The sequence below is a fragment of the Xyrauchen texanus genome, chromosome 47, assembly GCF_025860055.1.
Source record: "Xyrauchen texanus isolate HMW12.3.18 chromosome 47, RBS_HiC_50CHRs, whole genome shotgun sequence".
NCBI lineage: Eukaryota > Metazoa > Chordata > Actinopteri > Cypriniformes > Catostomidae > Xyrauchen > Xyrauchen texanus.
Window position 1 is genome coordinate 1,471,075 of NC_068322.1, and position 12,023 is coordinate 1,483,097.

General features: G+C 42.3%; 1 protein-coding gene across 1 annotated transcript; it reads right to left on the reverse strand.

The window, feature by feature from the left end:
* Positions 1-15: 15 nt before the first annotated feature.
* Positions 16-8,652, reverse strand: LOC127639044 (sodium-coupled neutral amino acid symporter 2-like). Its single transcript, XM_052120867.1, has 16 exons — positions 8,342-8,652; positions 5,758-5,871; positions 5,582-5,663; positions 5,376-5,491; positions 5,185-5,258; positions 4,998-5,090; positions 4,788-4,866; positions 4,168-4,250; positions 4,026-4,084; positions 3,754-3,894; positions 3,579-3,658; positions 3,355-3,455; positions 2,980-3,104; positions 2,748-2,892; positions 2,564-2,661; positions 16-2,342 (listed from the first exon to the last, which is right to left on the reverse strand). Exons 2-16 carry the CDS (start codon positions 5,868-5,870, stop codon positions 2,229-2,231), a joined length of 1,503 nt encoding a protein of 500 aa, XP_051976827.1. The 5' UTR covers position 5,871; positions 8,342-8,652; the 3' UTR covers positions 16-2,228.
* Positions 8,653-12,023: the final 3,371 nt, after the last annotated feature.

A 12,023-nucleotide genomic window follows, 5' to 3' on the forward strand; every position in this document is an offset into this window, starting at 1 on the left:
GCATCTCTAATGCCACTTACACATGGAGACAATGAGACACATGGAGGAGTGATCTCGAACCTTTATTAGACATTAATTACACGATATACAGAGTGTTTCATTGAAACAAGAGCGTATCATTCGCAGGAATGGCCTCTTGCACATGAGGAGCGCTCCACCCCTCTGCTGGTTTAAATACAGCATCGTAGTGTAAAAGGTGCATTTGTGTCGAAAGGATGTTCAGGGGCCCCATTTCCCTTTGGCCCCCGACACACTGAGGAACACATGAACACTGCGGTTCTAAAGCTATTTTTCATATTTCAAACATATTGAGCAAAATTGAAAAAAAGAAATAAATGACAGCATCTATTTACAGTTCAATTGGTGGAATATATACACATATATACAATATATAAATACAGATTAAATTACACTGATGTTTTTCCATAAATAACGGTTGGAGAGTAACAGGTTGGATGACACGTGAGGTTTAGCCGTTGGAAGCACAAGTGAGGTGTGAGCAGTGACCGCGGTACACACTCTCTCTCTCTCTCTGTAACTCTCTGTCTCTCGCTCAAGGAACAACTTCAAGCTGCCGCTGGCAAACACTGAAATGGTAAGTACATTTAAACACTGGCAGTCTTTTTGCCGCGTGATTCGGTGCAGTTTCGGCATTACAAAGCAGTTATAACAAAACCAAGAGTGTTCTTAATTCGCTAAAGGTGCTGCATGTGATTTTTCAATTATACGACGTGCCAAAAACGGCTTTATTTTCGGTCAGATATCATTGAAATTGAACTCGGTAAACAGCGGCGAAAAAGCCAATTTGTTTAGCCAATCAGAAGACTTTCTGCCTGTCAATCACCGCGCGGAAGTGCTCCACGATTCGACTGTTTTCAATTTCCGGTCTCCAGTGTTTTCACTCACATTAGCGTCTTTGCTTAACGAGTGATGTAACGGTTAAAAGGTACGCCAAGTACGTTTTGGCGTAAAACTAAGTTTTACACATAAAAGACATGAATTGCATTATTATGCACATGAGATGATGACTCCAGTCATATCAGAAACCCAATAAAAGCGGTTTGATTTTACATCGAGCGGGTCGCCCCCTCATGGGCGCTGCCATGTTGACCGCACATACCACTGGGTCATGCGATGGTCATCGATAGTGCCAATGATAAACAGGAGTGTGATCCACCAGAACGAGTGCAAGTACAAAGATAAAATGTCCAAACAAGAGGTCCCTGCTGGAGTCATTTAACAAACCGCTACGACCTCCAGCGCTCACGCCGCTCGGGTAAGCAGCACGACATAAACGGCAAATGCAAGCACAAAGTGGTGTTCAGCCGGCCGAGAGCTTGCAAGCGGTCCGGTCACAGTTTTATAGACAGCGTCTCACCGGAGGTCATGAAGCGAAGGTCAAAGGTTAGCTACGTTGATATAATTAATTATTCGGAGTTGTCATGACAGCCAACGCTTTTTACTCCAGCTAACATTTAAACGGATTGGAATCTTCTGGCGCCACCTAGTGGTTGCGAATCGCTCACAGCATCTTTAAAAGGCGTTCACAAGTCAAGATATCTCAGTAATGAGATGTATTTTGGTTAAACGCTCCTGTAGTCGGCGATTAGCCGTCGCCTGGGCTTTAAATAAGGTTTCAGTAAATTGATTTAGTTGCTCTACCTGTTAGAAACAAACAACTACAGATCAATATTTGCTCATTAATAGATCTAAACGACAGGTAAAGGCGACTCAAGTAGTACAGCATGAGTAGCATTGTAACAAATGCCTAGCGAAAATGTGCGAACGGACAATTTTCTCATTTACTGACGGTTAAGTGCTTTTTGACACACAATCATCAATATTTTTGGCAAAAGGTACAAACGGAAGTCAAACGCAATGCAGACGCTCTGCTTGCAATAGATCGGTGAAATCAAAACGTTGCGATACAAGATGTCAAACCTGAAAAGCGGAGCACGAACGGATCGACCCTCTGAGCAACGTACCACCAGAAATCAACACAAAACCAACTAAAATGAACAACAAATCAGATCAATGGGGAAAAGCACAACATTAACAGCTGATCACCATCATTGTGGGCTAACAGCAATACTGTACAAAGTTCAAGACATTCTCTCAGAATGGATGTTTGTTTTTGCTCCGCGCTGATAAAAGAGCAGCTTAGTTAAATTGCAGTTTGAGTGGCTTTGCTCCGCCTCCTCCTGTCAATCAGAGTTGGGACACACCCACTAGTTCCCGTTGGTGTGGGTTTCTGAAGCGGTGGCGTTGTGAATCCAGTCGAGGACGATCAAAGTCATGCTGCCGATCATGACGATGAAACCCAGGATAAGGAACAGCAACGCCTGTTAGAAAGAAAAAGGAAATCATGCGTCATTATTTTAATGGCCGACGTTTCAAAATCAAGCAAGTACAACATTTTGCATAATTTAATGCATAATTATGCTGAAGCGACACCCTCATTTACCGTGCAATATTTACGCTTTCAATAACATTTGTAATATTTGTACAAATGTCACGAGACGACTTCAGTTCGCCCTAAAAAAATCATCGAAGTAGCTCTTACCCCGATCTTCTGCACGGACTTCATGGACTCTTTCTTCACCAGTCTGATGTAAAATGCCGACGGCAGGATGAAGATCAGCATAGCTGCGGCAGACGCACCTGCAGAGGGACACACACCTGCGTTAGACACACCTGTACTGCGCACACACACCCACACACAATGACATCACATCCTGTCCACTCACCGATGAATCCGAAGATATCTCTGATGGTGGGAACGAAGATGACGAGGATGTTGACGCAGACCAACAGCGCGACGGTGATGCAGATGTGACGCGGCCAGCTGAAGCCTTTAGACGCGCCGAGCAGCTGGTTGACGGAGGTACGAATCTAAAACAAACATAGAACAAACGTTCGGTCAACATACCGTCGATAGCAGTTTGTTTTGATTGCACGTACATGTACGGAAAGACTCACCGGAAAGAGAACCACGGGCACGGTCAACGTTACTGCGATCAGGACGGCAAAACGGACGATCAGAAGCAAAATGTCAAAGCTGTAGACCCTGGAGTACGTGTGCAGGAGCTCGGGTTCCACGGCCTCTGGAAGATCAAGCACATGTTCGGTTTAGACTCTCGCTGTGGGCGCATGACCTCACAGAAACAACACTTATATGAGACAGGCTGCATGGCTAGGACTAATAGGGGGTATGGAGGGGCATTGCCCAACTATATTTACCATGTGCCCACCCTAGAAACGTCTGTCATTACTGTGATTTAGGCCCCAAAATAAGCAGCTCTAGAATACAAGTGATGACTTATAAGATGTTTCGGGATGTTTTAAAATGCTCACCGTTGAAGGTCAGATATCCGAACAGAGCGGCCAGCAGATACATCACAAACATGCCCAGAAATGACACGTTTGCCACACTCTGCATCCTTTTTCTGGAACGACTGCAATGCCAGACGGAGAAAGAGTGTTTACTCGTTACACAAGTTCATTTTCACTTCTGAAATTGCTTCTCCAAGCCTAGAAAATCACACTTTGAATCTTCACGACATGCAGGTTTTACTCACTCTCTGAGCTCCTCATACATGGGCAGAATGGCCGGATGGCACACAAACGCAAAGGTGAGAATGGGTACTGCGTAGACGGTCTGAGATAAAAAGAGAAAGGGTTGATAAACGCATGCTTGTCTGGCGCACACGGAACTGGAAGGCAAATCTGAGATGCGAATGTGCGTTCGGGTACCTGCGAGTTAAAGACGAAGTACTTGGGTTGGCAGCAGTTTTCATCGGTGGCGTTGTGCTGCGGTGGCACGGTGTTGTTCGTTGTGATATTAATGAAGTCTTCCGGTAGAGGACAGGGGATCTGGAACTTCTTGTAGATCACCTGAAAGAAACAAAAGCAGGAGAGACCGTCCAATCAGACTAACAACAGCGGCTCGAATATTTGATTTGTCTCAATTGCCGTGCCCGTCTTTGCCCGTCAAACGAGCGCATTCTTAAAGTGAATACACTCACCATAATAACGAAGAACACCATGCACAACAAGGAAAACCCGCTTGTGTATCCCAGGTAACCTGAAACGCAACACACACCATGAGGATCTTAAACACACTCCGAACAAACACACCAAACACACACTCTTTCTGCAAACACTTACCCAAGTTTTTAAGCAGCGAGAGCGGCAAAATGATGGACACGGTTACGATGAGCACCAGGTAATCGCCGTTAGTGTACCACATGCTGCGAAAACACGAAACAAAACATTTGAATAGTTTTATGATAAAAATCACAAACGCTGGGATTTCAGTTCTGGCTCTGAATGTTTGATGTCAGCGTTTGTTGCATATCGCTCTAAATCGTTGTCTTTGAAGAGTGTTTTCGACCCCCCTCAACGGGAGGGCTGTACAATAGAGCGCACACACTGCTCCAAATGGTCTGCACTTATATAGCGCCTTTTTAAGCCTTAACGGTATTCAAAGCACTTTACACTGCGTCTCATTCACCCATACACACACACATTCATACACCAATGGCGGCACAGCTGCTATGTAAGGTGCTAGTCTGCCATTGGGAGCAACTTGGGGTTCAGTATCGTGCCCAAGGACACTTCGGCATGTGGAGTCGTGTGGGCCGGGAATCGAACCACCAACCCTGCAATTAGTGGCCGACCCGCTCTACCACCTGAGCCACAGCCGCCAGTGCAACAACATAAACACCAGCTAAAGTCGCCCTGTCTCATGTATGCAATGAGTGAGAGCTTGAAATGTTTAAACGTACTTGGCATCAGGGTTGTCCAAGAAGCCCTTAATGACGATTGGCAGCTCGTACTTCACAATGTAGAGGTAGCTCGCCATAGCTGGGGGTTAAACGGAGTTAAAAACATTTTAGTTCATTAATACAGACAGGATAAGAGCTATTATGTGTTATTATGTTGCCTCTGTTAAATAATTCGTAAATTGTTTTATTTGATTTGCTCCGTTGGCGTACCTCCAAAGTTCTGCATGGTGATGGAACAAGATGCCGCCAGTTTTCCCGGAATTCCGAACGCCTTGTTGCCCAGCTGTTCATACACCATAGACCCTGGACGACAAGAGGGGTTTCGAGCGTTAAAACTCACGCTCTTATCACATTTAAAAACAGAAACACGCGCATCGCAATGCAAAGAGCGACTCACCTCCTTCATTGGCCGTTTTGAGCAGCAGATGAACGGAGTATAAGGAGAAAATGGCCACGCAGACCAGCAGGATCCTACAAAACAAACACAAACGGGATTATTCAAACTCTCACGCAAATAACAAACATTTTAATTCTGTCATTTGACACATTGAACATGCGTCCAAGCGTCCAAACCTTCTCAATACTCACACAAACAGGGCGATGCCAGTGTTGGCCATGGCATAGGAAAGCCCGAGAATTCCACTTCCCATGATGGCGTTTCCGAGGTTAAACACAGACATTCCAAACGATGCCGAGCCAGTGCTCTAAACAAACAAGAACAATGCGATTTAGACTACCATGTTTAATAACACGTCACATCTTATGAAACGCACTAAACCAGATGGGCAACTTACATATTCTTCATATTTCTTCTTTCCCAAATGATGATCGGGCAGGAAGTTCTGACTCTCCGCGTCCACATCGTTATACTGCAATCTGTAATGGCATGAGTGCATTAAATCCATGTTTTATCTCATTTAGCAGATGAGTTGTGGTATAATAGACTAAACGGATCAAATGAATGTTTTACCCATTGAGAGGGACTTTGGTGCGACAGTCTTCATAACTTGTGTACTCGTTGCTGTCGGTCTCTGGAGGGGTGTTAAAATGGCTCATCTCGGTCTTCGCTGGGGCTTTGTTCATTCTGCGACATAAAACCATACACAAACCGTGAGACACTTACAATGGGGGTCAATCCGTAAACGTTTAAAAACTCGCCGTTTCAAAAGTATAGACACAAGACGTAAACAATATGTGCGTTAACATGATTTTAGTGTGATCTAAATCTCTTACTTTCGCTTTCCGTGTAAAGTTATATCCAATTTACAATGTTGTTGCCATGACGACGTAATGCGGAACAGTAATCTGCTGCAAAAACGACCATTTAAACGACTTTTATAAAATAATAAGCGTCACATTTCTGACTTTAAACCCTCCAAAAATTGGCCCCATTGGCTTCCATTGTAAGTGTCTCACTGGAACCTCCATTTTTGCCTTTTTTAAAGAAAAGGAAGGTCGAAATTATTGTTTGCGGTTATCAACATTACGCATAATGTTGTCGTTTGAGCTCAACTACTATTGAACCCGAAATATTCCTTTAGATATGTCCTTACATTAAAACGAAAACAAATTTGTGACCATTTGAATACCAAAACAATGTGACATTTAAAAATTATAAAAAGGTATTCAAATATAAATAATGCAATCAAATTAGTCAAATTATTATGTGGTTTATGCAATCAAAATCGCATTAAAACAGTTACAACTAAAAAATAATATAAATAAAATTATATTGATGTGTGGGAGAATAAATAAATAAACCCTCGGTCAATTGCTATCTAGTTTCGTGTCCTTGTGCGTCTAGCACATGCACGCCCCCTGCATAGATCAGCGGGGCCTCGCCTCAGTGTGGTCATGTGACCCATCGAAGCGGAACAGAGTTGCCTTAGCGACTTAGTTGCAACAATTAGCGACTAAAAGAGCCATTAAGCTACTAGCGACAATTTTTCCACATCTGGCAACACAAAAAAACTTCTGCTCTATCGTGAACAACGTCTCATTTTTCTCGGTGTTCTAGCGCCCCCTGTGTTTCAAGTAATATGACTGACCTGTATGCCATCAGAAGTTGGATTTATGTGCATACGGATGTTCTATAAATCGAATGACTGACGAGCTTACGTGTTGTTGGTATTTGTTGCGACAATCTCAACCTCAATTCACATGCATGCTCTCCGTTTAGAAAAGTCAGCCTACAGCGATAGAAGAGCATTGAGAAAAGAACTAGCTGAGCGAGAAAAAGAGAGAGAATGGATATAAAACCCTGATCTATAATGTGATATGAACACATGAGGTGTCACTGTCAAAAAGTCATTGTGACACAGTAACACTGGTATAAGTAATACACACTGATGGTTCAGCATCACACAACAGATATGTAAAAAAAAACACAATTATAATATATATATATATATATATCCAAAACAGCTCTGCGTGAAATATTATAAGGCAATGTTTAAAAATAAATAATAATAATTATTAAAAAAACATGTCCCAACACTACACCGCAGCCTACCCCTGGTTGCTATTGCTAGGATGATTTTGTCCTTGTTGTTGTTCAATAATGCAGTTCAATAACAAAACAAAATAAATAAATAAATATAAAAATAATGATAATAAAAAAAATAGTAATCCACCACTGTCTTCCCCTGCTTATATGGTGTTTGATAGGCTAGCGTGATTATTAAATGGTTAGTAATTAAATACTAATTGTTTAATGATTAGTTCAATAAACAATAATTACATAAAATAAAATCGTAAAAACGTTCTTCAGCACTACACCTTTAAGAAACTGCCCTTTACGCCAATTTACATATGTAAATTAGACGTCTTGCGTAAAAAATGACGTAATCGCGTGATTTAGCTCAGCGAGCCTTTGGCGACTTCCCATGAGAAATAGTTGGGTGGAAAATTACAAACCCGGCATCTGCACCGTCATCACCTATTAATACCGACATTTCCCCAATCTATATTTGTATTATAGCAACGAAATGATCAAAACCAATTTCAGTGTCTATTCTTGTCAGGTGACACGTTTAACCTATTTAAACGTATTCTGGTGACGGTTTTAGTGTGCGAAAGGTAAATTAAACTGCCATATTAATTATTATGCCATTATTATCAGGTTAAATTCGCAAAGGCAATATAAATAATTATATAAAATATTGATAAAATTGAAAGAATGTGGAAATAAACAGATGCTCGTGATGTCTTTGTAGTGAACGCCCCCGCTAGGAATGAAACAACAACAGAAAGCTCATTAAATAAAAATCTAATATAATCTCTGCAGCATTTGACATTGTTTCCCATCGAAAGATCAATCATCAACATCACCAGCGTGTTTCATTAATAAATAAATTATTTAAACACCCCGACTAATGTTGCGGTCTAAACGCGCCATTTTGGTTATTTTTCTTTTTTTTGTGTGTGTTCTTTTAAAAGGATTTTGAAATGAGACGATGACACATGAATGAGTCATTGCCTAAAATGGAAGAGATTGTAAAAAAATAAAACATCCGGTTGCTCATTCATGCATAAATAGCGCGATGTGTTCTTACCTTAAGACTTAAAGACCAAAATTCTGCTTCTTTTTTTTTTCTTTTCTTCTTATTTTATTTTCAAAAACACTCCCAGCAGTGTGTAGAATGTTCCAGAGATCAATTCTAAAAACAATAACTTAATTTGTTTATCCTTCAAAATATACCGGTATATACACTAAATAGATATCCTAAGGATTACTCAAGATCATTAACCATATATATAAATACTGTATATATAATCGAAAGCTCCAGAATGCTGAATATTAACATAAAATTGTAAGATTAAAATGATCAGATGTAATTTAGGCGCGTCCCGGAATCAAAATCGTGTTTCTCTGCCTTTGAAAGAGGATTTATATTCACCGGTCGCATTGCATCAGCCGGTGGACACAAGTGGGCGGAGTCTCTGAATATGGAGTTATACATATGCCACAAATGCCGTGCCCAAAATTATATTTGACAACAAATGTTCTGCTTGCGCAAGATGATATTTTGAGCATGCAAAACGTTATTTTGCACACATAGTGTGTAGGAGGAGAAAGCAAAATGTACGAATTCTGAGCAAATTCACATTCAAATAAACTTTATGCAAGCGCAAAATTTATTTTCGTTTGCTCATAATGAATTTACCTTTGCAAGAAGATACATCGCTTCACAAAACTGAGTTCAAGTGCGTGCAAAATAAGATTTTGTGCGCTCAAAATATCCTCTTGCATATGCAGAAAATGTTTTGTGCACTCAAAATACACTCACCTAAAGGATTATTATTATTAGTGTTTGACCCCCTTTCACCTTTAGAACTGCCTTAATTCTACGTGGCATTGATTCAACAAGGTGCTGAAAGCATTCTTTAGAAATGTTGGCCCATATTGATAGGATAGCATCTTGCAGTTGATGGAGATTTGTGGGATGCACATCCAGGGCACGAAGCTCCCGTTCCACCACATCCCAAAGATGCTCTATTGGGTTGAGATCTGGTGACTGTGGGGGCCATTTTAGTACAGTGAACTCATTGTCATGTTCAAGAAACCAATTTGAAATGATTCGAGCTTTGTGACATGGTGCATTATCCTGCTGGAAGTAGCCATCAGAGGATGGGTACATGGTGGCCATAAAGGGATGGACATGGTCAGAAACAATGCTCAGGTAGGCCGTGGCATTTAAACCATGCCCAATTGGCACTAAGGGGCCTAAAGTGTGCCAAGAAAACATCCCCCACACCATTACACCACCACCACCAGCCTGCACAGTGGTAACAAGGCATGATGGATCCATGTTCTCATTCTGTTTACACCAAATTCTGACTCTACCATCTGAATGTCTCAACAGAAATCGAGACTCATCAGACCAGGCAACATTTTTCCAGTCTTCAACTGTCCAATTTTGGTGAGCTCTTGCAAATTGTAGCCTCTTTTTTCCTATTTGTAGTGGAGATGAGTGGTACCGGTGGGGTCTTCTGCTGTTGTAGCCCATCCGCCTCAAGGTTGTGCGTGTTGTGGCTTCACAAATGCTTTGCTGCATACCTCGGTTGTAGCGAGTGGTTATTTCAGGCAAAGTTGCTCTTCTATCAGCTTGAATCAGTCGGCCCATTCTCCTCTGACCTCTAGCATCAACAAGGCATTTTCAGCCCACAGGACTGCCGCATACTGGATGTTTTTCCTTTTCACACCATTCTTTGTAAACCCTAGAAATGGTTGTGCGTGAAAATCCCAGTAACTGAGCAGATTGTGAAATACTCAGACCGGCCCGTCTGGCACCAACAACCATGCCACGCTCAAAATTGCTTAAATCACCTTTCTTTCCCATTCTGACATTCAGTTTGGAGTTCAGGAGATTGTCTTGACCAGGACCACACCCCTAAATGCATTGAAGCAACTGCCATGTAATTGGTTGATTAGATAATTGCATTAATGAGAAATTGAACAGGTGTTCCTAATAATCCTTTTGGTGAGTGTATAATCTTGCACTTACAAAATAAATTTTTATTTTGCTCGTGCACAATTTTTTTACACTCAAAATATAATTTGGTGTGTGCAGGATTGTGGCACATATATAATTCCATACTCTGACGTAGACTGTTTACAAAAAAATAGGAGGAGCTCAATGACCCTCTCAGCAGTGGAATTTCACCAGGAATCTCTCAATCTCTCTCTCTCTCTCTCTCTCTCTCTCTCTCTCTCTCTCTCTCTCTCTCTCTTTGCTGCCTTATCAAGCCCTCTTCCTTCTGCCCACAGACAACAATCAAAAATTAATTGTTTCTCCTCAACAGAAGTGAAATGAAGTTGAGACTTTGCTTAAAAATATGTAGCATAAGTGCATCAGTGTTAGCTCTGAGATCATGCTAGTTGATTACTGACGAGTATTGACGCTGACTATCACCGCTGGAGTTGTGGAGTCGTGAGTTTGAATCCAGGGTATGCTGAGTGACTCCAGCCAGGTCTCCTTAGCAATCAAACTGGCCCGGTTGCTAGGGAGGGTAGAGTCACATGGGGTAACCTCCTTGTGGTCGCTATAATGTGGTTCTCGCTCTCGGTGGGGCGTGTGGTGAGTTGTGCGTGGAGAGTAGCGTGAAGCCTCCTCACGCGCTACGTCTCCGTGGTAACGTGCTCAACAAGTCACGTGATAAGATGCGCGGATTGAAGCCATGCTAGGCATATGTGTACAGGACGCATGACACAAATTTCATCATCAGCAGAGTGCGCTAGCACCGAACACGCGCAGCCCAATATGTCTGAATGCACAGAATGCTAGTTAATGGGTCAACCTGGCGGCAACCACTTGTGCTAATCAACATTATGCCACAAATGATGTCAATTGAGCTTAATTTGTACTGAACCCGGAATATTCCTTCAAGCAAAAGTGATCATTTGCTCTCCGTTTAATCTCACTGCTGTTGAAGAGAAACCTTTGAGCTATTGGCAAAGCTGAGAGACGAGCTAGTTTAGGCTGGTCAAAGATGTTTTGTTTTACTTCAGCGGGGAGACTTAATGAGTTTGGAGCGCGCCAGTGCCAGGAGTCTCCGTGCTGGTTTAGGTCATTGCTGATGAGGGCATCGGGTTGAGTCTGTTGATTCTTTCGCTCCCGGCAGAACTTAAACGAATCACTCGCCTGAGCACCTCCACACAGAAGTTCTTCACAACATACCCCCCCCGTTCGGCCAAATCCCCCCAGTGGAAGTAGAGCAGGGCAGACCAGGACGGCGGTCAACGGTGGTTTACCCCCGGATTACAAGCCACTGCAGCCACTGAGCTCAACTTCACAGCCTGTGACAAAAGAACACAGACACTGGAATGTCTGACCTATTGAAAAGGCCCGTGAGGCCCCAGCGACGCCCCGACTCCATAGGTGAGACTGGATCAACAAAAGCATTTTTCTGTGTCCACACTGTGTGAAAAAAGAAATCCCAGCTATGCTTTTGAAACTGGAAGCATCCAACCAGTATTCAGTCCAGGAATGGGGGAGGGAAACTTCTGCAAGCTCTTCAGATGAACCCGTTGGAAATACTTGCATGTCATATCTTTATGCAACCAGTGATCTCACATACCAACATCATTAATAAGACAGAAAGGTTGGTCAACCCTTATTTTATCAAACTTGGATCCTCTTTTAATGGCAATAACCTCAGCTAACAAATACCTTCTGTGGCCGAGGTCTTGTGGAGAAGTGTGGAGGGACAAAATGAAAATTATGTCATCATTTA

What these genes read in the sequence shown, in the direction of transcription:
- LOC127639044 (XM_052120867.1), bottom strand. Translation starts at nt 5,870, where the DNA reads ATGAACAAAGCCCCAGCGAAGACCGAGATGAGCCATTTTAACACCCCT. An exon ending in AGATATCTTCGGATTCATCG is followed by an intron (nt 2,662 to 2,747) that starts GTGAGTGGACAG and finishes GTCCCTCTGCAG; the next exon opens with GTGCGTCTGCCGCAGCTATG. An exon ending in AGTCCGTGCAGAAGATCGGG is followed by an intron (nt 2,343 to 2,563) that starts GTAAGAGCTACT and finishes TCTTTCTAACAG; the next exon opens with GCGTTGCTGTTCCTTATCCT.